A 27,398-nucleotide genomic window follows, 5' to 3' on the forward strand; every position below is an offset into this window, starting at 1 on the left:
ACGAGGTTTTTTTCTTCGTTCTGGTGATCGTAATGTGATTGACAGGAAGTGGGTGTTTCTGGGCGGAAACTGGCCGTTTTATGGGTGTGTGCGAAAAAACGCTACCGTTTCTGGGAAAAACGCGGGAGTGGCTGGAGAAACGGAGGAGTGTCTGGCCGAACGCTGGGTGTGTTTGTGACGTCAAACCAGGAACGACAAGCACTGAACTGATCGCAGATGCCGAGTAAGTGTGGAGCTACCCAGAAACTGCTAAGAAGTGTCTATTCGCTATTATGCTAATCTTTCGTTCGCAATTTTGATAAGCTAAGATTCACTCCCAGTAGGCGGCGGCTTAGCGTGTGCAAAGCTGCTAAAAGCAGCTTTCGAGCGAACAACTCGGAATGACCCCCAATGTCTCAATATTAGATTCATGCTGTAATAAATGTTGTTTTCACCTTCTGATTCACTGTCCTCGCCCATTATATTGTGTTCCACTTTCCTTTGTACATATCCCTTTGTCCATTCTGAAAGTATTTTTTTTTTTAAATGTTTGTCTCTTACAACTCTAGGGTGTCAAACACTGTTGTAAAAAACAATGTGAAGGTCTCCTGCGAAATTCCTGAGAGAAAGGTCATCAATATCAATATTTCACAACACTCCTTCTTGGTTGATCTGATTGAAACTATTAGGACTCGAAGAGAACCTTGCAATGCCTCTACCTCCGCTAGTGTGACCCCCCCTGTAGCCCCCGTAGCATTTGCGGTAAGATGTCTTCAATATTAAATGTAATCCCATACCATAAATTATATTATTTGGTTGAGTTAGTAAATTGAAAAACAATTCTTTAATTGCATCTAATGTTGCATACAGTGATATATGTAATCCCACGCTTACACAAAATAAAGAAATGATTACTCTGCAAAATAAAGTTTAACAAATACACATCATAGGACACAAGGGGGCGGATGTATTATAATTTACTTTACGTTCCTTATTGGCGCTGTGTCTCTGCTCCTGTTTATCGCCGGGATCTACTGGCACGTATCACCGGAATGTATGATCCCCCGGCCTGCCCTCTTAGCGATGCGCTATCTAGGTCCCACAGCGATGCACTGTTTTGCCTTTGAGCGTCGGTCGTTGTGTGTGCACATGCGCCGTCACCCCAGTGCGCATGCTCGGATAGGCTGTTAGGATGCAGGGAATTAAGGAGACGCGGGGAGACGTGTGGGGGTGATGTCAGAGGCCGCTAGGGAGACGTGTGTGGCAGCGAACAATAAAGTTATTTCTGCTGCAGGGTACACTGGGCTCCACAAGGAATAGACATAGGGGTGTAGAGTAGGATCTTGATCCGAGGCACCAACAGGCTCAAAGCTTTGACTGTTCCCAGAATGCCTCCCTGCACAGGAGCTCAGTTTTGTAGTTGGTGCTGCAGTAAGCAGGCACATAACAGAGGGGCTGCTCCAGGCAGCCCTAAGAAGAGCTTTTTTTGAAGAAAAAAGTGAAGACTTCAATGGCAGCAGCGATGGTAAATGTCAGAAGACATTCACTGCTGCAGCTCCAGCTCTCCCCAGCGGCGCTGTACACTCCCGAGCCCTGGTTGCCGGGTAACTACAGCAGGAGGCTCCGGTTTTCTTCACGTCAGGCACACACGACTGGGGCTCTCCGGGATCACGTGGCCGCGCTTCGGGAGGTGGTGAGTGGGTCCCACTTGCGGGACCCGGTCTTTATCGCGATCCGGCGCGGTCAGTGGTAGGCGGGCCCCGCGCGCTGGCGGTGGACACTGTGGCAGTACAGGCGATCCCACTAGATCACCAGGGCATGGGTGCAGGTCAGGTTTTCTCTCTAAACCATTTTCAGTAGCCCACAGTACCCAGTGGTTTTGCCAGCAGAGGGGATAAGGCTTAGACATGAAGCCCCTCCCCCAGCCCCAGGGCACCATTTCCCGCAAATATTCCCGCCCTGGAGCTGCATATCTGTCTATCCCTCACTCCCTGTCAGTGTCTGCGGCGCCATTATCCCTCAGCTTCACTGTTCCTGGGACTGCTTGGGCAAATCCTCCTGTGTAAAGCCGCCTGGTTGTCAGTGCTGTGACTTTACATGACACTTAAGTATTCTACCTGCCTTTTTAGACAGTGTTAGTTAAGAAAGAGTGCATTTAGTCAGGGTTTTCTAGTACAATTGTAGCACCCCGTGAAAGCACCCATGTACCTAACAAATAAGGCAAAGTTAGAACTGAAATAAATGCATGTTATACTGACTTTATTAAGAAAGAATGTATATTTGTATATGTATACATTCCCTCACCGAGGGATATTAGGGCACTCTGCCTAAATGGCTCTCATAGAAAGGGGTAATAGTTGGGGTCTCCCTCATAGAGGGGAGTCGGAAATAATTGTCTGGATGCCAGATTTAAAGACTGTGTCCCTCTACCAGCCCCTGAAGGAGGGATGGCACGAGACTACAGTGCTGTAGGCCAGCTCGCGGAGAAAACGCAATGAGCAGGACTGATCCGGGTACCCTGGAGGAGCCTATAAGTAGACTGGAGAAGGGACTGTTAGGTCGGTTACCAGAGATCGTGAGGAGGAGACAAGGCACTGCGGCTCAGCATTACCCCGGAGAGAAGTGCGACATCCCGGAGACGGCGTGACCCTAGTCCTGGAGGTGGCTCGCTTGAAGATCCGTGTCCCCAAAGCAGCACACCTTTAGAAGCTGTAGAGCGGGAGCGGCAGCGGAGAGGAGTACACGGCTGACAGAGAAAAGACGCAGTGTTGCCAGTGTGGCGGAACCAGCCGCGTCAGAGACCCTCGGTTTTCGTGGAGATTACCTGGGGCCACAGCATTCACCGGATATCGGCCTCCAATGACCCCGGGTGGTGCAGTGTGATTTCGGCTAAAGAGGACAGCGGCCGTGGCGGTGGGGTTGTGTCTATGTTGCCTTCGTGCAAAGGACCTGGACGTGACAAAACGAGTGGGCAGGAGAGAACTTCCGCCCTTACAGCTCCTAAATGTTTTCTTCGTTCTCCGTCCGTTTGGGGTATTTATTTTTTCTATGCAGCATTGGACGCTCGCCACGCATCGGGCACGGTGTCTCGCTCCGCTCCGCTTTGCTCGCCACACTTTTCTATTCCAAATAGATTGTGACATGGACCCAGGGGGTTATGGGAAAGGTCCTCTGCACGAAGAGAATCTAGACGCTACCGTGGCGGTGGTGGCACAGAGGAGTGAGTTGGTCGGCAACGACAGGTAGAGGAGGGATCTCCCACCAGTAACGCCCACGGGAGGTAGCAGAGACTCGGCCCCTCCACCCATAGAGAGGAGTGGTCATAAGGCAGTGAGTGACACCAAAGGGAATTATAATAGACGGCTCCTGACACCCCATATATGGGAAGGGGTGGGCTCAGTTGCTGATGTGCAGAAAGGGCCTTGTACTGAAGGGGATTATCCGCAGCACTACAGTAAGACTTAAGTTAACCTGTCCATACACTGAAGGGAATATAGTATAACACCTTATAGCACAGCAACGATACAGGCTACAGGTGACATTGGAGGAGTTATATGTAATACAGTAGCTATCAGCCTGAAAGAGAACCTGTTAGCACATATAACTTAATCAGCCTGTCATAATAGTGTGACTTTATCCAGAGAGAACTTTCCCACAGCTACCGCGTAGTTACTAGAGATGAGCGCCTGAAATTTTTTCGGGTTTTGTGTTTTGGTTTTGGGTTCGGTTCCGCGGCCGTGTTTTGGGTTCGAACGCGTTTTGGCAAAACCTCACCGAATTTTTTTTGTCGGATTCGGGTGTGTTTTGGATTCGGGTGTTTTTTTCAAAAAACACTAAAAAACAGCTTAAATCATAGAATTTGGGGGTCATTTTGATCCCAAAGTATTATTAACCTCAAAAACCATAATTTACACTCATTTTCAGTCTATTCTGAATACCTCACACCTCACAATATTATTTTTAGTCCTAAAATTTGCACCGAGGTCGCTGTGTGAGTAAGATAAGCGACCCTAGTGGCCGACACAAACACCGGGCCCATCTAGGAGTGGCACTGCAGTGTCACGCAGGATGTCCCTTCCAAAAAACCCTCCCCAAACAGCACATGACGCAAAGAAAAAAAGAGGCGCAATGAGGTAGCTGTGTGAGTAAGATTAGCGACCCTAGTGGCCGACACAAACACCGGGCCCATCTAGGAGTGGCACTGCAGTGTCACGCAGGATGGCCCTTCCAAAAAACCCTCCCCAAACAGCACATGACGCAAAGAAAAAAAGAGGCGCAATGAGGTAGCTGTGTGAGTAAGATTAGCGACCCTAGTGGCCGACACAAACACCGGGCCCATCTAGGAGTGGCACTGCAGTGTCACGCAGGATGTCCCTTCCAAAAAACCCTCCCCAAACAGCACATGACGCAAAGAAAAAAAGAGGCGCAATGAGGTAGCTGTGTGAGTAAGATTAGCGACCCTAGTGGCCGACACAAACACCGGGCCCATCTAGGAGTGGCACTGCAGTGTCACGCAGGATGTCCCTTCCAAAAAACCCTCCCCAAACAGCACATGACGCAAAGAAAAAAAGAGGCGCAATGAGGTAGCTGACTGTGTGAGTAAGATTAGCGACCCTAGTGGCCGACACAAACACCGGGCCCATCTAGGAGTGGCACTGCAGTGTCACGCAGGATGTCCCTTCCAAAAAACCCTCCCCAATCAGCACATGATGCAAAGAAAAAGAAAAGAAAAAAGAGGTGCAAGATGGAATTGTCCTTGGGCCCTCCCACCCACCCTTATGTTGTATAAACAAAACAGGACATGCACACTTTAACCAACCCATCATTTCAGTGACAGGGTCTGCCACACGACTGTGACTGATATGACGGGTTGGTTTGGACCCCCCCAAAAAAGAAGCAATTAATCTCTCCTTGCACAAACTGGCTCTACAGAGGCAAGATGTCCACCTCATCTTCACCCTCCGATATATCACCGTGTACATCCCCCTCCTCACAGATTATCAATTCGTCCCCACTGGAATCCACCATCTCAGCTCCCTGTGTACTTTGTGGAGGCAATTGCTGCTGGTCAATGTCTCCGCGGAGGAATTGATTATAATTCATTTTAATGAACATCATCTTCTCCACATTTTCTGGATGTAACCTCGTACGCCGATTGCTGACAAGGTGAGCGGCGGCACTAAACACTCTTTCGGAGTACACACTTGTGGGAGGGCAACTTAGGTAGAATAAAGCCAGTTTGTGCAAGGGCCTCCAAATTGCCTCTTTTTCCTGCCAGTATAAGTACGGACTGTGTGACGTGCCTACTTGGATGCGGTCACTCATATAATCCTCCACCATTCTATCAATGTTGAGAGAATCATATGCAGTGACAGTAGACGACATGTCCGTAATCGTTGTCAGGTCCTTCAGTCCGGACCAGATGTCAGCATCAGCAGTCGCTCCAGACTGCCCTGCATCACCGCCAGCGGGTGGGCTCGGAATTCTGAGCCTTTTCCTCGCACCCCCAGTTGCGGGAGAATGTGAAGGAGGAGATGTTGACAGGTCGCGTTCCGCTTGACTTGACAATTTTGTCACCAGCAGGTCTTTCAACCCCAGCAGACTTGTGTCTGCCGGAAAGAGAGATCCAAGGTAGGCTTTAAATCTAGGATCGAGCACGGTGGCCAAAATGTAGTGCTCTGATTTCAACAGATTGACCACCCGTGAATCCTTGTTAAGCGAATTAAGGGCTGCATCCACAAGTCCCACATGCCTAGCGGAATCGCTCCCTTTTAGCTCCTTCTTCAATGCCTCCAGCTTCTTCTGCAAAAGCCTGATGAGGGGAATGACCTGACTCAGGCTGGCAGTGTCTGAACTGACTTCACGTGTGGCAAGTTCAAAGGGCATCAGAACCTTGCACAACGTTGAAATCATTCTCCACTGCACTTGAGACAGGTGCATTCCACCTCCTATATCGTGCTCAATTGTATAGGCTTGAATGGCCTTTTGCTGCTCCTCCAACCTCTGAAGCATATAGAGGGTTGAATTCCACCTCGTTACCACTTCTTGCTTCAGATGATGGCAGGGCAGGTTCAGTAGTTTTTGGTGGTGCTCCAGTCTTCTGTACGTGGTGCCTGTACGCCGAAAGTGTCCCGCAATTCTTCTGGCCACCGACAGCATCTCTTGCACGCCCCTGTCGTTTTTTAAAAAATTCTGCACCACCAAATTCAAGGTATGTGCAAAACATGGGACGTGCTGGAATTTGCCCATATTTAATGCACACACAATATTGCTGGCGTTGTCCGATGCCACAAATCCACAGGAGAGTCCAATTGGGGTAAGCCATTCCGCGATGATCTTCCTCAGTTGCCGTAAGAGGTTTTCAGCTGTGTGCGTATTCTGGAAAGCGGTGATACAAAGCGTAGCCTGCCTAGGAAAGAGTTGGCGTTTGCGAGATGCTGCTACTGGTGCCGCCGCTGCTGTTCTTGCGGCGGGAGTCCATACATCTACCCAGTGGGCTGTCACAGTCATATAGTCCTGACCCTGCCCTGCTCCACTTGTCCACATGTCCGTGGTTAAGTGGACATTGGGTACAACTGCATTTTTTAGGACACTGGTGAGTCTTTTTCTGACGTCCGTGTACATTCTCGGTATCGCCTGCCTAGAGAAGTGGAACCTAGATGGTATTTGGTAACGGGGGCACACTGCCTCAATAAATTGTCTAGTTCCCTGTGAACTAACGGCGGATACCGGACGCACGTCTAACACCAACATAGTTGTCAAGGCCTCAGTTATCCGCTTTGCAGTAGGATGACTGCTGTGATATTTCATCTTCCTCGCAAAGGACTGTTGAACAGTCAATTGCTTACTGGAAGTAGTACAAGTGGGCTTACGACTTCCCCTCTGGGATGACCATCGACTCCCAGCGGCAACAACAGCAGCGCCAGCAGCAGTAGGCGTTACACGCAAGGATGCATCGGAGGAATCCCAGGCAGGAGAGGACTCGTCAGAATTGCCAGTGACATGGCCTGCAGGACTATTGGCATTCCTGGGGAAGGAGGAAATTGACACTGAGGGAGTTGGTGGGGTGGTTTGCGTGAGCTTGGTTACAAGAGGAAGGGATTTACTGGTCAGTGGACTGCTTCCGCTGTCACCCAAAGTTTTTGAACTTGTCACTGACTTATTATGAATGCGCTGCAGGTGACGTATAAGGGAGGATGTTCCGAGGTGGTTAACGTCCTTACCCCTACTTATTACAGCTTGACAAAGGGAACACACGGCTTGACACCTGTTGTCCGCATTTCTGGTGAAATACCTCCACACCGAAGAGCTGATTTTTTTGGTATTTTCACCTGGCATGTCAACGGCCATATTCCTCCCACGGACAACAGGTGTCTCCCCGGGTGCCTGACTTAAACAAACCACCTCACCATCAGAATCCTCCTGGTCAATTTCCTCCCGAGCGCCAGCAACACCCATATCCTCCTCATCCTGGTGTACTTCAACACTGACATCTTCAATCTGACTATCAGGAACTGGACTGCGGGTGCTCCTTCCAGCACTTGCAGGGGGCGTGCAAATGGTGGAAGGCGCATGCTCTTCACGTCCAGTGTTGGGAAGGTCAGGCATCGCAACCGACACAATTGGACTCTCCTTGTGGATTTGGGATTTCGAAGAATGCACAGTTCTTTGCTGTGCTGCTTTTGCCAGCTTGAGTCTTTTCATTTTTCTAGCGAGAGGCTGAGTGCTTCCATCCTCATGTGAAGCTGAACCACTAACCATGAACATAGGCCAGGGCCTCAGCCGTTCCTTGCCACTCCGTGTGGTAAATGGCATATTGGCAAGTTTACGCTTCTCCTCCGACAATTTTATTTTAGGTTTTGGAGTCCTTTTTTTTCTGATATTTGGTGTTTTGGATTTGACATGCTCTGTACTATGACATTGGGCATCGGCCTTGGCAGACGACGTTGCTGGCATTTCATCGTCTCGGCCATGACTAGTGGCAGCAGCTTCAGCACGAGGTGGAAGTGGATCTTGATCTTTCCCTAATTTTGGAACCTCAACATTTTTGTTCTCCATATTTTAATAGGCACAACTAAAAGGCACCTCAGGTAAACAATGGAGATGGATACTAGTATACAATTATGGACTGCCTGCCGACTGCAGACACAGAGGTAGCCACAGCCGTGAACTACCGTACTGTACTGTGTCTGCAGCTAATATAGACTGGTTGATAAAGAGAAGATGTCTATGTAACTATGTATGTATAAAGAAGACTGAAAAAAATCCACGGTTAGGTGGTATACAATTATGGACGGACTGCCTGCCGAGTGCAGACACAGAGGTAGCCACAGCCGTGAACTACCGTACTGTACTGTGTCTGCAGCTAATATAGACTGGTTGATAAAGAGAAGATGTCTATGTAACTATGTATGTATAAAGAAGAATGAAAAAAAACCACGGTTAGGTGGTATACAATTATGGACGGACTGCCTGCCGAGTGCAGACACAGAGGTAGCCACAGCCGTGAACTACCGTACTGTACTGTGTCTGCAGCTAATATAGACTGGTTGATAAAGAGAAGATGTCTATGTAACTATGTATGTATAAAGAAGAATGAAAAAAATCCACGGTTAGGTGGTATTACAATTATGGACGGACTGCCTGCCGAGTGCAGAGACACAGAGGTAGCCACAGCCGTGAACTACCGTACTGTGTCTGCTGCGACTGGATGATAAATGATATAAAAAATATATATATATCACTACTGCAGCCGGACAGGTATATATTATATATTATATAATGACGGACCTGCTGGACACTGTCTGTCAGCAGAATGAGTTTTATTTTTATAGAATAAAAAAAAAAAAAACACACAAGTGAAGTCACACGACGAGTGTTTAACTTTTTCAGGCAATCACAATATAAGTATACTACTAACTATACTGGTGGTCAGTGTGGTCAGGTCACTGGTCAGTCACACTGGCAGTGGCACTCCTGCAGCAAAAGTGTGCACTGTTTAATTTTATTATAATATGTACTCCTGGCTCCTGCTATAACCTATAACTGGCACTGCAGTAGTGCTCCCCAGTCTCCCCCACAATTATAAGCTGTGTGAGCTGAGCAGTCAGACAGATATATAATATATATAGATGATGCAGCACACTGGCCTGAGCCTGAGCAGTGCACACAGATATGGTATGTGACTGACTGAGTCACTGTGTGTATCGCTTTTTTCAGGCAGAGAACGGATATATTAAATAAACTGCACTGTGTGTCTGGTGGTCACTCACTATATAATATATTATGTACTCCTGGCTCCTGCTATAACCTATAACTGGCACTGCAGTAGTGCTCCCCAGTCTCCCCCACAATTATAAGCTGTGTGAGCTGAGCAGTCAGACAGATATATATAATATTATATATAGATAATAGATGATGCAGCACACTGGCCTGAGCCTGAGCAGTGCACACAGATATGGTATGTGACTGACTGAGTCACTGTGTGTATCGCTTTTTTCAGGCAGAGAACGGATATATTAAATAAACTGCACTGTGTGTCTGGTGGTCACTCACTATATAATATATTATGTACTCCTGGCTCCTGCTATAACCTATAACTGGCACTGCAGTAGTGCTCCCCAGTCTCCCCCACAATTATAAGCTGTGTGAGCTGAGCAGTCAGACAGATATATATAATATTATATATAGATAATAGATGATGCAGCACACTGGCCTGAGCCTGAGCAGTGCACACAGATATGGTATGTGACTGACTGAGTCACTGTGTGTATCGCTTTTTTCAGGCAGAGAACGGATATATTAAATAAACTGCACTGTGTGTCTGGTGGTCACTCACTATATAATATATTATGTACTCCTGGCTCCTGCTATAACCTATAACTGGCACTGCAGTAGTGCTCCCCAGTCTCCCCCACAATTATAAGCTGTGTGAGCTGAGCAGTCAGACAGATATATATAATATTATATATAGATAATAGATGATGCAGCACACTGGCCTGAGCCTGAGCAGTGCACACAGATATGGTATGTGACTGACTGAGTCACTGTGTGTATCGCTTTTTTCAGGCAGAGAACGGATATATTAAATAAACTGCACTGTGTGTCTGGTGGTCACTCACTATATAATATATTATGTACTCCTGGCTCCTGCTATAACCTATAACTGGCACTGCAGTAGTGCTCCCCAATCCCCCCCCCACAATTATAAGCTGTGTGAGCTGAGCAGTCAGACAGATATATATAATATTATATATAGATAATAGATGATGCAGCACACTGGCCTGAGCCTGAGCAGTGCACACAGATATGGTATGTGACTGACTGAGTCACTGTGTGTATCGCTTTTTTCAGGCAGAGAACGGATATATTAAATAAACTGCACTGTGTGTCTGGTGGTCACTCACTATATAATATATTATGTACTCCTGGCTCCTGCTATAACCTATAACTGGCACTGCAGTAGTGCTCCCCAGTCTCCCCCACAATTATAAGCTGTGTGAGCTGAGCAGTCAGACAGATATATATAATATTATATATAGATAATAGATGATGCAGCACACTGGCCTGAGCCTGAGCAGTGCACACAGATATGGTATGTGACTGAGTCACTGTGTGCTGTGTATCGCTTTTTTCAGGCAGAGAACGGATTATAAAGTAAACTGCACTGTCCTCACTAGTAAACTCTCTCCACTCAGTCTCTACACTTCTACAGTAACAGTACTCCTCCTAGTCAGCTCCAGTAAATCTCTCTCAGTCTCTTATAATCTAAATGGAGAGGACGCCAGCCACGTCCTCTCCCTATCAATCTCAATGCACGTGTGAAAATGGCGGCGACGCGCGGCTCCTTATATAGAATCCGAGTCTCGCGATAGAATCCGAGCCTCGCGAGAATCCGACAGCGTCATGATGACGTTCGGGCGCGCTCGGGTTAACCGAGCAAGGCGGGAAGATCCGAGTCGCTCGGACCCGTGAAAAAAAACATGAAGTTCTGGCGGGTTCGGATTCAGAGAAACCGAACCAGCTCATCTCTAGTAGTTACACTGATTTATATGCACGTCAGCCGCAGACTCTGATATTGTGTCGACGTAGATTCAGGCAGAAAGTCTGTCAGCTGTAGCAAACTGACACCAACCAAAGACATCATTGATATCAGCTTTACAAAGTGCTACCAAAGAGTATAAACATAGTACAGCGAGTTGTATACCAAGTCAGGGACGGATCTAGACTTTTCTTTAGGGGGGGCAGTTTACTGTTTAATCTTGACTCCTCCCTCTACAGTCCCAACTCCTCCCATCTGCAGTCCTAACTCCTCCTCTCTCAATTCTGACTGAACTTTTTGAGTGAGACTGAGATAGAGCTTTGTGATTGTTCTATCTACATGTGACTGTGCTATGGGGTAATTGTATTTATTAGCCCTAGTAGCCACACACCAGCAAGTGAGGGGCAAATGCTCTGTAACCCTTGCTCTCCTGGCTCCCCTGTGCTGCTGTGGTATAAGCTGCAGCACATCGTTCTGCCTAAGGCTCTCCCAGGAGAGCTCTCTTCTGCTCAAAAGTGGGTGTGGCTATGACTGTGTTGGGGGGGGGGGGCGGTCGCCCCCTTCGCCCCCCCCCTCCCCCCCCTAGATCCGGCCCTGTACCAAGTTATGCAGGACACATCCTGACACTGTAGCCAGTTTGGATAATATTACAAGTCACGAAAGGTAGCTACCTCATAATTGACAGGAGTTACCAAGTATCCCAGGGATTACAAATAATCTGACTCTGACAACTAAGGAAGGAAATTTCTTTAGCCGAGTTACTTCGGCAGAGACTTCATGTTCACCAACGCATTGGCCATTATTTACTGCGCAGTATAAACACTTCTGTGAGGGTAATAGGGATATCGTTTGATGTACTGTAGATTAGTGATGAGCGCCTGAAACTTTTCGGGTTTTGTGTTTTGGTTTTGGGTTCGGTTCCGCGGCCGTGTTTTGGGTTCGACCGCGTTTTGGCAAAACCTCACCGAATTTTTTTTGTCGGATTCGGGTGTGTTTTGGATTCGGGTATTTTTTTCAAAAAACACTAAAAAACAGCTTAAATCATAGAATTTGGGGGTCATTTTGATCCCAAAGTATTATTAACCTCAAAAAACATAATTTACACTCATTTTCAGCCTATTCTGAACACATCACACCTCACAATATTATTTTTAGTCCTAAAATTTGCACCGAGGTCGCTGTGTGAGTAAGATAAGCGACCCTAGTGGCCGACACAAACACCGTGCCCATCTAGGAGTGGCACTGCAGTGTCACGCAGGATGTCCCTTCCAAAAAACCCTCCCCAAACAGCACATGACGCAAAGAAAAAAAGAGGCGCAATGAGGTAGCTGTGTGAGTAAGATTAGCGACCCTAGTGGCCGACACAAACACCGGGCCCATCTAGGAGTGGCACTGCAGTGTCACGCAGGATGTCCCTTCCAAAAAACCCTCCCCAAACAGCACATGACGCAAAGAAAAAAAGAGGCGCAATGAGGTAGCTGACTGTGTGAGAAAGATAAGCGACCTCACAATATTATTTTTAGTCCTAAAATTTGCACCTCGGTCTCTGTGTGAGTAAGATAAGCGACCCTAGTGGCCGACACAAACACCGTGCCCATCTAGGAGTGGCACTGCAGTGTCACGCAGGATGTCCCTTCCAAAAAACCCTCCCCAAACAGCACATGACGCAAAGAAAAAAAGAGGCGCAATGAGGTAGCTGACTGTGTGAGAAAGATAAGCGACCCTAGTGGCCGACACAAACACCGGGCCCATCTAGGAGTGGCACTGCAGTGTCACGCAGGATGGCCCTTCCAAAAAACCCTCCCCAAACAGCACATGACGCAAAGAAAAAAAGAGGCGCAATGAGGTAGCTGACTGTGTGAGAAAGATAAGCGACCCTAGTGGCCGACACAAACACCGGGCCCATCTAGGAGTGGCACTGCAGTGTCACGCAGAATGGCCCTTCCAAAAAACCCTCCCCAAACAGCACATGACGCAAAGAAAAAGAAAAGAAAAAAGAGGTGCAAGATGGAATTGTCCTTGGGCCCTCCCACCCACCCTTATGTTGTATAAACAGGACATGCACATCATTTCAGTGACAGGGTCTGCCACACGACTGTGACTGAAATGACGGGTTGGTTTGGACCCCCACCAAAAAAGAAGCAATTAATCTCTCCTTGCACAAACTGGCTCTACAGAGGCAAGATGTCCACTTCATCATCATCCTCCGATATATCACCGTGTACATCCCCCTCCTCACAGATTATCAATTCGTCCCCACTGGAATCCACCATGTCAGCTCCCTGTGTACTTTGTGGAGGCAATTGCTGCTGGTCAATGTCTCCGCGGAGGAATTGATTATAATTCATTTTAATGAACATCATCTTCTCCACATTTTCTGGATGTAACCTCGTACGCCGATTGCTGACAAGGTGAGCGGCGGCACTAAACACTCTTTCGGAGTACACACTTGTGGGAGGGCAACTTAGGTAGAATAAAGCCAGTTTGCGCAAGGGCCTCCAAATTGCCTCTTTTTCCTGCCAGTATAAGTACGGACTGTGTGACGTGCCTACTTGGATGCGGTCACTCATATAATCCTCCACCATTCTATCAATGGTGAGAGAATCATATGCAGTGACAGTAGACGACATGTCCGTAATGGTTGTCAGGTCCTTCAGTCCGGACCAGATGTCAGCATCAGCAGTCGCTCCAGACTGCCCTGCATCACCGCCAGCGGGTGGGCTCGGAATTCTGAGCCTTTTCCTCGCACCCCCAGTTGCGGGAGAATGTGAAGGAGGAGATGTTGACAGGTCGCGTTCCGCTTGACTTGACAATTTTCTCACCAGCAGGTCTTTGAAACCCAGCAGACTTGTGTGCGCCGGAAAGAGAGATCCAAGGTAGGTTTTAAATCTAGGATCGAGCACGGTGGCCAAAATGTAGTGCTCTGATTTCAACAGATTGACCACCCGTGAATCCTTGTTAAGCGAATTAAGGGCTCCATCCACAAGTCCCACATGCCTAGCGGAATCGCTCTGTCTTAGCTCCTCCTTCAATGTCTCCAGCTTCTTCTGCAAAAGCCTGATGAGGGGAATGACCTGACTCAGGCTGGCAGTGTCTGAACTGACTTCACGTGTGGCAAGTTCAAAAGGTTGCAGAACCTTGCACAACGTTGAAATCATTCTCCACTGCGCTTGAGACAGGTGCATTCCACCTCCTATATCGTGGTCAGTTGTATAGGCTTGAATGGCCTTTTGCTGCTCCTCTAACCTCTGAAGCATATAGAGGGTTGAATTCCACCTCGTTACCACCTCCTGCTTCAGATGATGGCAGGGCAGGTTCAGGCGTTTTTGGTGGTGCTCCAGTCTTCTGTACGTGCTGCCTGTACGCCGAAAGTGTCCCGCAATTTTTCTGGCCACCGCCAGCATCTCTTGCACGCCCCTGTCGTTTTTTAAAAAATTCTGCACCACCAAATTCAAGGTATGTGCAAAACATGGGACGTGCTGGAATTTGCCCAGATGTAATGCACGCACAATATTGCTGGCGTTGTCCGATGCCACAAATCCACAGGAGAGTCCAATTGGGGTAAGCCATTCCGCGATGATCTTCCTCAGTTGCCGTAAGAGGTTTTCAGCTGTGTGCGTATTCTGGAAACCGGTGATACAAAGCGTAGCCTGCCTAGGAACGAGTTGGCGTTTGCGAGATGCTGCTACTGGTGCCGCCGCTGCTGTTCTTGCGGCGGGAGTCCATACATCTACCCAGTGGGCTGTCACAGTCATATAGTCCTGACCCTGCCCTGCTCCACTTGTCCACATGTCCGTGGTTAAGTGGACATTGGGTACAGCTGCATTTTTTAGGACACTGGTGACTCTTTTTCTGAGGTCTGTGTACATTTTCGGTATCGCAACCCTAGAGAAATGGAACCTAGATGGTATTTGGTACCGGGGACACAGTACCTCCAACAAGTCTCTAGTTGGCTCTGCAGTAATGATGGATACCGGAACCACGTTTCTCACCACCCAGGATGTCAAGGCCTCAGTTATCCGCTTTGCAGTAGGATGACTGCTGTGATATTTAATCTTCCTCGCAAATGACTGTTGGACAGTCAATTGCTTGGTGGAAGTAGTAAAAGTGGTCTTACGACTTCCCCTCTGGGATGACCATCGACTCCCAGCAGCAACAACAGCAGCGCCAGCAGCAGTAGGCGTTACACGCAAGGATGCATCGGAGGAATCCCAGGCAGGAGAGTACTCGTCAGAATTGCCAGTGACATGGCCTGCAGGACTATTGGCATTCCTGGGGAAGGAGGAAATTGACACTGAGGGAGTTGGTGGGGTGGTTTGCGTGAGCTTGGTTACAAGAGGAAGGGATTTACTGGTCAGTGGAGTGCTTCCGCTGTCACCCAAAGTTTTTGAACTTGTCACTGACTTATTATGAATGCGCTGCAGGTGACGTATAAGGGAGGATGTTCCGAGGTGGTTAACGTCCTTACCCCTACTTATTACAGCTTGACAAAGGGAACACACGGCTTGACACCTGTTGTCCGCATTTCTGGTGAAATACCTCCACACCGAAGAGCTGATTTTTTTGGTATTTTCACCTGGCATGTCAACGGCCATATTCCTCCCACGGACAACAGGTGTCTCCCCGGGTGCCTGACTTAAACAAACCACCTCACCATCAGAATCCTCCTGGTCAATTTCCTCCCCAGCGCCAGCAACACCCATATCCTCCTCATCCTGGTGGACTTCAACACTGACATCTTCAATCTCACTATCAGGAACTGGACTGCGGGTGCTCCTTCCAGCACTTGCAGGGGGCGTGCAAATGGTGGAAGGCGCATGCTCTTCACGTCCAGTGTTGGGAAGGTCAGGCATCGCAACCGACACAATTGGACTCTCCTTGTGGATTTGGGATTTCGAAGAACGCACAGTTCTTTGCTGTGCTTTTGCCAGCTTGAGTCGTTTCATTTTTCTAGCGAGAGGCTGAGTGCTTCCATCCTCATGTGAAGCTGAACCACTAGCCATGAACATAGGCCAGGGCCTCAGCCGTTCCTTGCCACTCCGTGTGGTAAATGGCATATTGGCAAGTTTACGCTTCTCCTCCGACAATTTTATTTTAGGTTTTGGAGTCCTTTTTTTTCTGATATTTGGTGTTTTGGATTTGACATGCTCTGTACTATGACATTGGGCATCGGCCTTGGCAGACGACGTTGCTGGCATTTCATCGTCTCGGCCATGACTAGTGGCAGCAGCTTCAGCACGAGGTGGAAGTGGATCTTGATCTTTCCCTAATTTTGGAACCTCAACTTTTTTGTTCTCCATATTTTATAGGCAGAACTAAAAGGCACCTCAGGTAAACAATGGAGATGGATGGATTGGATACTAGTATACAATTATGGACGGACTGCCACGGTTAGGTGGTATAAAAAAACCACGGTTAGGTGGTATATAATACAATTATGGATGGACGGACTGCCTGCCGAGTGCCGACACAGAGGTAGCCACAGCCGTGAACTACCGCACTGTACACTGGTTGATAAAGAGATAGTAGTATACTCGTAACAACTAGTATGACGACGGTATAAAGAATGAAAAAAAAACCACGGTTAGGTGGTATATAATACAATTATGGTTGGACGGACTGCCTGCCGAGTGCCGACACAGAGGTAGCCACAGCCGTGAACTACCGCACTGTACACTGGTTGATAAAGAGATAGTAGTATACTCGTAACAACTAGTATGACGACGGTATAAAGAATGAAAAAAAAACCACGGTTAGGTGGTATATAATACAATTATGGTTGGACGGACTGCCTGCCGAGTGCCGACACAGAGGTAGCCACAGCCGTGAACTACCGCACTGTACACTGGTTGATAAAGAGATAGTAGTATACTCGTAACAACTAGTATGACGACGGTATAAAGAATGAAAAAAAAACCACGGTTAGGTGGTATATATTACAATACAATTATGGATGGACGGACTGCCTGCCGAGTGCCGACACAGAGGTAGCCACAGCCGTGAACTACCGCACTGTACACTGGTTGATAAAGAGATAGTAGTATACTCGTAACAACTAGTATGACGACGGTATAAAGAATGAAAAAAAAACCACGGTTAGGTGGTATATAATACAATTATGGTTGGACGGACTGCCTGCCGAGTGCCGACACAGAGGTAGCCACAGCCGTGAACTACCGCACTGTACACTGGTTGATAAAGAGATAGTAGTATACTCGTAACAACTAGTATGACGACGGTATAAAGAACGAAAAAAAAACCACGGTTAGGTGGTATATATTATAATACAATTATGGATGGACGGACTGCCTGCCGAGTTCCGACACAGAGGTAGCCACAGCCGTGAACTACCGCACTGTACACTGGTTGATAAAGAGATAGTAGTATACTCGTAACAACTAGTATGACGACGGTATAAAGAATGAAAAAAAAACCACGGTTAGGTGGTATATATTATAATACAATTATGGATGGACGGACTGCCTGCCGAGTGCCGACACAGAGGTAGCCACAGCCGTGAACTACCGCACTGTACACTGGTTGATAAAGAGATAGTAGTATACTCGTAACAACTAGTATGACGACGGTATAAAGAATGAAAAAAAAACCACGGTTAGGTGGTATATAATACAATTATGGTTGGACGGACTGCCTGCCGAGTGCCGACACAGAGGTAGCCACAGCCGTTAACTACCGCACTGTACACTGGTTGATAAAGAGATAGTAGTATACTCGTAACAACTAGTATGACGACGGTATAAAGAATGAAAAAAAAACCACGGTTAGGTGGTATATAATACAATTATGGTTGGACGGACTGCCTGCCGAGTGCCGACACAGAGGTAGCCACAGCCGTGAACTACCGCACTGTACACTGGTTGATAAAGAGATAGTAGTATACTCGTAACAACTAGTATGACGACGGTATAAAGAATGAAAAAAAAACCACGGTTAGGTGGTATATATTATAATACAATTATGGATGGACGGACTGCCTGCCGAGTGCCGACGCAGAGGTAGCCACAGCCGTGAACTACCGCACTGTACACTGGTTGATAAAGAGATAGTAGTATACTCGTAACAACTAGTATGACGACGGTATAAAGAATGAAAAAAAAACCACGGTTAGGTGGTATATAATACAATTATGGTTGGACGGACTGCCTGCCGAGTGCCGACACAGAGGTAGCCACAGCCGTGAACTACCGCACTGTACACTGGTTGATAAAGAGATAGTAGTATACTCGTAACAACTAGTATGACGACGGTATAAAGAACGAAAAAAAAACCACGGTTAGGTGGTATATATTATAATACAATTATGGATGGACGGACTGCCTGCCGAGTTCCGACACAGAGGTAGCCACAGCCGTGAACTACCGCACTGTACACTGGTTGATAAAGAGATAGTAGTATACTCGTAACAACTAGTATGACTATGACGACGGTATAAAGAAAGAAAAAAAAAAACCACGGTTAGGTGGTATATAATACAATTATGGATGGACGGACTGCCTGCCGAGTGCCGACACAGAGGTAGCCACAGCCGTGAACTACCGCACTGTACTGTGTCTGCTGCTAATATAGACTGGTTGATAAAGAGATAGTATACAATACTACTAATATACTGGTGGTCAGGCACTGGTCACCACTAGTCACACTGGCAGTGGCACTCCTGCAGCAAAAGTGTGCACTGTTTAATTTTAATATAATATTATTTATCATGTACTCCTGGCTCCTGCTATAACAACCTGCAGTGCTCCCCAGTCTCCCCCACAATTATAAGCTTTATATACAATACATTGATGTGCAGCACACTGGGCTGAGCAGTGCACACAGACTGAGTCACTGTGTGACTGTGTATCGTTTTTTTCAGGCAGAGAACGGATATATTAAATAAAACAAACAACTGCACTGTCTCTGGTGGTCACTGGTCACTGTGGTCGTCAGTCACTAAACTCTGTCTGCACTCTCTTCTAATCTACAGTATCACAGCAATCTCTCTCTCTCTCTCTCTTCTAAATCTAATCTAAATGGAGAGGACGCCAGCCACGTCCTCTCCCTATCAATCTCAATGCACGTGTGAAAATGGCGGCGACGCGCGGCTCCTTATATAGAATCCGAGTCTCGCGAGAATCCGACAGCGTCATGATGACGTTCGGGCGCGCTCGGGTTAACCGAGCAAGGCGGGAAGATCCGAGTCGCTCGGACCCGTGAAAAAAAAGTGAAGTTCGTGCGGGTTCGGATTCAAAGAAACCGAACCCGCTCATCTCTACTGTAGATATACACTTGCTATCAGTAGTAGTAAAACCATACGGGTAGTTAAATTTTGATGATATCTTTACACAATTACCCTGTGATATACATCCAGTTCTTACTGTGTAGTGTTATATCTATTGACTATATAGCTATATATATATATATATATATATATATATATAAAAGCTAGTCCAGTGCAGTATTATTGTTAGTAATAACCTCTGCATTGTACAAACTGTGACTATATGTGTGTGCATTAGATAGCTGAGTGGTGTCCATTTCGTGTCTTTCACTCAACTTGCTATCCCTATATTCTATAACCTGAGGGGGCTTGGTGCGTCAGGTTTTATATTGATATAGGATTTTCACAAAGATATACTTTAATACGTATTTTTCTCTGTAATTTAGTCACCATATCTCTCCTTTATCTCTGCTAGTGCTGACTACACTGCACAGGGGTTTGGGTAAGAGGTATTGTGCTGCTGCCAATTGTACTGTTACCTGATACTGCAAGTTATATCATGTCTGCTTATGAGGGTAACGGTTCTGGGGCTGAACACACTGCCGGTGTTGCTGAAGACACAGATCCCTATGAGGAAAATATAGCAGCTGTGGGCTCTGGTTCTGGGGGCTCCTTGCCCCCCAGTGTGACTGTTGCAACAGAGGTACATAATGACCCACTGTGGCCCACTTTTTCCACGCTTCTACATATGCTAGTTAATAGACTAACACCCCCTATGGGACCCCCAATGCCGGTACAACCGTATGTGGTCCCTGCAGCTAACCCGCCGTGGGCGGACGATTTATCTGCTCAATTGAAGAAGTTGAACCAGTCCCTGACTACTAAAAAGTCTGACCATCGCTCGCCTAAGTCCAAGGGGTTCTCTAAGCGAGCACTTGTCTCCTCACAATCCACTGCTGTCACTGACACCTCGTCTGATGAAGACGGCACTTACACTGACCCCACAGGTTCTGACTCAGATACAGCTGATGGGGAGGGTAGTTCACATGTGGATGTTCCTGATCTTTTGGAGGCTATTAAGTTAATTCTACAGATTACGGATTATCCCGAGCCATCCGTCCCTCCTAAGAAGCCAGATAGGTTCAAGCGTCAGAAGGTGGTTAAACAAGTTTTACCTCACTCTGATCACCTAGTGGATCTACGTCAGGAACCCTGGGAAAACCCGGGTATGAAGTTTGTGCCTCAAAAGAAGATGCTGGCTCGCTATCCCCTCGAACCAGAGCTGTCTAAGAATTGGGAAACGCCTCCTCCAGTAGACTCACATGTGGCTATGATGGTGGTTTCCTCAGCTCTACCTGTCACTACCATCACGTCTCTAAAAGAGCCTACGGATAAACGTGTGGAGGGTTGTCTTAAAGCAATTTACACCCTCACGGGGGCTGCACAAAGGCCCACTATTGCAGCTACATGGGCTGCAGAGGCTATTGAAGCATGGGCCTTGGAGTTAGAAGCTGAAATCTCTTCTGACCATGCTAGACAATGCTTGTCCTATATTGTCACAGCTTCTCGCTATATTAAAGAGGCGGCTTCTGATGCTGGTATCCTAGCAGCCAAGGCCTCTACTACGTCAGTCCTGGCTCGCCAGATATTGTGGCTGAGATCCTGGTCTGTGGATCTGGACTCTAAAAAAACCCTGGATGTACTCCCTTTCAAGGAAGATATTCTGTTTGGGGAGGACTTGAATAAGATAGTGGCTGACTTGGCTACTGCCAAAACTGCCTGTCTGCCAAGTACCGCTTCTTCTGTGTCGAAGGCTAAAGGTACCTCCTATCGCCCCTTTCGTCCTTCAGGTAAAGCAAAAGGTCAGGCGTACAAGAAGCAGGCCCGCACTTCCAAACCAGGTAAGCCAAAGCCAAAAAGAGCCTTGGCGTCCCGTCAGCCAGCTTCCAAGACCGATAAGCCTGCCGCAGGCAGGGTGGGGGGCTGGCTTCTAGGGTATACCCAGGAATGGTTGAAGACCACTTCAGATGCCTGGGTACGGGAAGTCGTCACTCGAGGTTATGCCATAGCCTTCAAAAACCGACCCCCTCGTCGATTTTGCCAGACAGACGTCCCGTTGGACCAGACAAAGGCAAACACTCTGCATTCGGTGGTACAGACCCTCCTGGATACAGGAGTCGTAGTACAGGTGCCTCTTGCGCAGAGGGGCCGGGGGTACTATTCTCCGCTGTTTCTAGTCCCGAAACCGAATGGGTCCTCCCGGCCCATTCTCAACCTCATCGCATTGAACAGGTTTGTGAAGGTTTCCAAGTTCCGTATGGAAACCCTTCGCTCTATAGTTCTGGTTTTGGAACCTGAGGACTACATGGTCTCCCTGGACATACAGGATGCTTACCTGCATATTCCTATAGCAGCGTCACATCAGCAATACCTGAGGTTTGCTATTGGCAAGCTCCATTACCAGTTTTTTATTAAGTTATTTTGGAGGACAAAAAGTAAATTCCTGTAGAACAGGGCCAACGCCTGCTCCGACCTGCTGAAGAGACACAATGGACATAACGATCGGTGCCGCATTGTCCCAGCCATCATACATCGGGAGTGCATCGGATAGACATAGGTACAGAGCAGACGACGAACGGGCAGCAGGCGCAAAGTTCAATAGTTGGAATCCCTCTGTGAACCGCTTCATATATTCCGGTGATGCGGTAAGAGCAGCAGTTAGCGTGCAATATGTGCAAAAAGCACACAGCGCAGGTTCTTACATCTGCCCCAAGATGCCTACTGTGACTGTGGCACTCCAAGAGCAGTAGGGTAACATTTTTCTTTAACTTGTGCATCCTATTTGCATAGCAGAATAGGGAAAAAAGCACTCACAGTACAACAGAGACGCTGAGCTGTGACTGCAACCACACAGGATTTGGTTTTACACACGTACAGTCACAGATCAAGCAATTTATCATTGTACACTAGCAACGCAGTTTTGTCACTTCTATGTGTTTTAATTATGCAAATAACATGCACATTTTAAGCGATAAAAACACTGAACGTGGTTAGTTGCACGGGACCTGGTGTGACAAGAGGGGCTATTCGGCATGACTGTGTATACATATAGAGAGAGAGAGAGATACGCATCTATATGGGGCACTAACAAGTTTCTCGGCCTGAACACATTGGCCATCTCTTCAGAGGTACCTCTAAAGAAACGGCAAGTGCACCACTAATGAAACGGCCAATATACTCAGGCCAAGAAATGCGTTAGTGCCTTCACTCCCTTAAGGACCTACAGCCTTGTATCTCCAGATCACCCTGTGACTTTCCAATGCCAACAGAGATATGTTGCTGAGCCAGTGCTACATACTCTAACACAGTGGTCTCCAACCATAATTGAGGTGTGAGCTACTTTCAGAAAATAAAACCTCACTCCCAATGTGCACGGGCTCCTACGAAAGTGGGTGTGGCCTCACAAATGTGGGTGTGGCCTCACAACTACAAGTACTTCCCCCCGTGTAGTGCCAGATACACAAATAATGCCCCTCAGCAGTGCCAGATACACAAATAATGCCCCCCAGGAGTGCCAGATACACAAACAATGCCCCACAGCAGTGTCAGATACACAAATAATGCCCCTCAGCAGTGCCAGATACTCAAATAATGCCGCCCAGGAGTGCCAGATACACAAACAATGCCCCACAGCAGTGTCAGATACACAAATAATGCCGCCCAGCAGTGCCAGATACACAAATAATGCCCCCCAGCAATGCCAGATACAGTGCCCTTACCAGTGCCAGATACAGTGCTCCTACCAGTGTCAGATACAGTGCCCCGCACAATGCCAGATACAATGCCCCTACTACCAGTGTCAGATACAGTGGCCCCCCACAGTGCCAGATACAATGCCCCCCGCAATGTCAGATACAATGCCCCCCACAGTGCCAGATACAGAGCCCCCACCGCTGTGCTCACCGCTGCTGGATTCTTATACTGCCGCAGTGCTGCTGGAGCTGCTCCTGTATGATGGACGGAAGGGGAGAAGAGCGCACGGCGCGCCTCTCCTCTGAAGTCCGGACTCTGAAAGCAGCGCCACCCCGTGGTGAGGGAAGGGTGACGGGCATTTGAAATATGGAGCTGGTAAGTGAGCCAATCAAAGCTCGCGGAACGGCAGCCAATCAGGTGCCGCCTCTGCCGGACCGCAAACTCTGATTGGCTGACAGCCGCCACCATAGTAAAAATGAAGGGAGGAGGGCAGGAGTGCTAGTGACTTGCCATGCCCATCCGCTCTGCGAGCTACCGAAAATACTACGGCGAGCTACCGGTAGCTCGTGAGCGATGGGTTGGCGATCACTGCTCTAACAGCACAGTTTACACTGATTGTATGAGTGGCTGCTGAGCCGATGCCAGGGACAGACAAAGTCTGTGTCAGGTTAACTCTGACACCCTTCATACAGTGCAGCCTTGGACTTACGGCAGAGCAGCTTTCCAAGTCTGACTAACGGGTCCACTACATGTACGATTTGGTCAGAGCCGAGATTTGTATTCTAAATATAGCAGCACTTTCAGTTTAGTGACTGAGCTTGCAGTTTCCCAGAACGATTAGTACTAGGGTTGGGTATGGGATCCTCGTGGTCAGATTACCAATGCCGGGATCGCGACAACCAGAATGCCGGCTGGGAAAGGGGGTGCAACGAAGCCCCTTGTGGGCTTACTGCATTTGCCACGCTGTGTGCTCAGTGGCTCACTGCACTCGCCACAGGTTCTGTCATGGACACCCAGGAGTGGGAATAGCTGTGGTGGTGCTGCCAGCATTCTGGCAGTCAGGATCCCAGCGTCGGTATTATGACTGCTGGGATCCTGACCGTCGGGATCTGGATAGAGATAGTGACACAAGGGAGAGGCAGAGGGTGAGGCAATGGGTGACATAGAGGCAATGGGTGACAGGGACAAGCAGACTGTGACAGTGAGAGGCAGTGGGTGATGCCAGGGAATGGGTGGCAGGGGTAGAAAGTGGGTGATGCTTGGGGGAGGCAGTGGGTGACATAGAGGATGACGGGGAGATGCAGTGGGTGACAGGAGAGAGAGGTGACGGGGAGAGATAGTGGGAGATGGAGAGGCAGTGAGTGACAATAAAGGGTGATGGGAAAAGGCAGTGGGTGACAGGGAGTAGGTGATGGGGAGAGGTTGATGCTTTGGAGACAGATGGTCACCGGGCCCCCTAAGCCTCTGGGCTCCATAGCGATGGCACCCCCTAAACCACTATAACTACGTGCATGCATGGTACAGTACATATCTCCTATATAATAGCCCAGATCTGTGACTCTGTGCCTGTGTGTATAACGCTGGACGTGACTAGGAGCTCTCATTGGGTTAGCAGCAGGTCTGTCACACCCAGTCCACAGCTAATTGGCCGAGAAACGCCCTACCACACAGGTTACATCCAATGGGATGCTCTGCCCTTTGGCTAATGTGTGTTCCCAGAGCAGGATTAACAATTTGGCTGATGGAGCTGCAGCTCCAGGTACACACCCCAAAATAGGCCCACTGCATCTGCAGCAACATACCCTCCAACAATTTACACATAAAAATCGCTACATATTCGAAAAAGGGGACGTGGTCACGAGTACAGCGATGTGGCCATGCCCCTTTTCCTATACTTTCAATGGAAGTTTGGAGAGCCAGAAATCGGTACAGACCATAAAAAAAGGTCCTGTACCTGCCAAAAAGGTACAGCTGGAGGGTATGCCACTGCATCTGCAGCAAGTCTCTGCACTGTAGATAGGGAACAAAAAAACTTTTACTGCAGTGTCCTATGTCCTGCTGCCAGTGCCTGCCCACTCCACCATCAACAATCCCCACTCCCTAGCCGTGGCGCAGGTGGAACAAAAGCTGCTACAGCCACCGGCATAGATGTGTATGACAGCAGCGCAGCAGAAGGCTTTCATAGCCCTCCCTGCGCCGCATACTCTCTGAGCCCCGGAGCCTCCTCTGCGCGTGATGTCACAGAAGTGCCTCCCCGCCACAGCCGCGCCCAGATGGCCATAGGCCCTGACTTCACAACACAGCACCTGGGCTGCCGGCCTGGAAGCCCTGAGATGGCTAATGTAATGGATAGAGTAGGATAATGTCTGGACACTGAATCAATGTAAAAGGTGACAGTGCTGTGCAGTGCAGTGGGTGTGCAGTGTCACTGACACTGCACAGCACTCTCACCTTTACATTGATCCAGTCAGTCAGTTCTGCCAGCCAGTCACTATTGTTAGCGCCGGTGTCCCAACGCGCCGCATTACAGGGAAGTAGACACACTGAATAAACTACAGCTCCCAGCAGCCCTTAGCGCCAAAGCATTCCAGCGCTAAGGGCTGCTGGGAGCTGTAGTTTATTGAGTGCATCTACTTCCCTGTAATGCGCCACGTTGGGACACCAGCGCTAACAACAGTGACTGGCTGCTCGTCTGCTGTGTGAGTCTCCGGGAGAGCCACTGCCAAAGGCAGGACAGCAGCTTAGCTGCTTCCAGGAGGAAAGGCAGGAGAAGCATTACCCGCTCCTCCCCTCCTCCACTTGCAGTACCTCCGGGCCCCATCCGCTGCACCACCTCCCCTCCACCACCCGCAGTGGCTCCGGGCCCCCTCCCCCACCCGCTGCACCCCCGCACCCCCTCACCCACACCACACCCACCTGCTCCTCCCCCACCCGCAGTGGCTCCGGATCCCCACCCGTGGCACCCACGCAACCGCCCCTCACCCACCCGCATCACCACCGCACCAACCTCCCCACCTGCGGCACCCCCGCAATCACTCCTCCCCCACCCGCAGCACCCCCAGACACCCTCCCCCATCCGCGTCTCCCCAGCACTTGCCACTCCCCCAAACACTACTAGGTGATTCATCAGGCCCTGCGTGTGCTGTTCACACCGTTGCAAGGGGCTACGACCCCTTAACCATTGCACTCCCTTTGTCCGTGCAATACTTACCACTCACACAATTATGATTGGAGGTAATAATCCATATAATACAAATATTGCACTCCACAAAGGTGTGCATGGGGTAAAGGGGCCCCTTACGACGGTGTGAAGCGCGCCCAAAGGGCGCGATGAATCACCTAGTATGGTATAATGGCTGATTACACAGGACTGGTACAGTAAGGTGTATTCGTATAATGAGAGTCCTCACCAGTGAAGAGAGCATTCTGCTAGCGGGAATGGCCTCTCCCGGTCCCATATTGGAAGAGGTGTCCCTGGCTTTCCCCGACCAGAGCTGGACCTTCCAGGACCTGGGGTGGCACAGGAATCAGGCCAAGTGCCATCCACAGCACCATATACTGTACCATGTAACATCCGCAGCTCCATAGCTACTTTGCCACTCTCGTGTACTTATCTAAACCACCTGCAAACTAGGTCACTGTTGAACAGCTAATAGAAATAAGACAAACTACTGTATGACACTCTCTGTTTCTACTATGCCTTCTTCATCACTCAGGCAAGTAATTCACAGCCACTTTTAGTTATCACCATACCAGCCTGAATTTTAGCCATATATACATTGTCAGCATAGTTGCCTAACAATTTAACAAAAAAAGAAAAACTTGAATTGCTATATTTTACCGATACGCCTTAATAATAAGGACATTGTGGGTTATTCAGAGTTGGTCACAGATTTTGAATTGCATGCTGGGAGCCGCCCAGGATAGGGCAAACTCACCCAGCATGTGTGGTGCCATCACATAATTCGATCGCAATTCAATTTTGATTGCATTGCAAAACCCTCAAATATAGGTCGACCCCAAGGCTGCATATGTAGGTGCACCGCTGCCATGTCTGCACAGGCAGGTGCACCGCCACCATGTTTTCGATCTCAGGAAACACAGGCAACATCATTGGCCAGCCCTGAAAATGGCCCTGACACGTCTGCGTTCCTGGTGCACTCCCCCCAAACACCGCTTTGCTGCCCCCAGAAGCCCACCGTCTGTCTGGGATGTGACCGCATAATGATTGATCGCACACACGTACTGCGGCCACTGCGCATTTGCAGACGTCCCAAAAAAATCGACCAATTTTCAGACGTATGCATCCACCTCAGAATAGCCCCCATACTGTATACTGTTGTTAACTGTCACTGAGGCAAAAGCTGAAACTCTACTGTTCCTTCTACTGCTCAGACCTCAGAC

The 27,398-nt window shown here is 48.5% G+C and overlaps 1 protein-coding gene across 2 annotated transcripts in view; it reads left to right on the forward strand.

Moving 5' to 3' along the window:
- Positions 1-27,398, forward strand: part of LOC135054944 (uncharacterized) — a 236,422-nt gene that overhangs the window by 182,135 nt on the left and 26,889 nt on the right. For both annotated transcript variants that reach the window (XM_063958436.1, XM_063958437.1), the window contains one exon: positions 549-741. In XM_063958436.1, the coding sequence (XP_063814506.1) occupies positions 549-741 (193 nt within the window). The remainder of the gene's footprint in view (positions 1-548; positions 742-27,398) is intronic.

Source organism: Pseudophryne corroboree, chromosome 3, assembly GCF_028390025.1.
Source record: "Pseudophryne corroboree isolate aPseCor3 chromosome 3, aPseCor3.hap2, whole genome shotgun sequence".
Lineage (NCBI taxonomy): Eukaryota > Metazoa > Chordata > Amphibia > Anura > Myobatrachidae > Pseudophryne > Pseudophryne corroboree.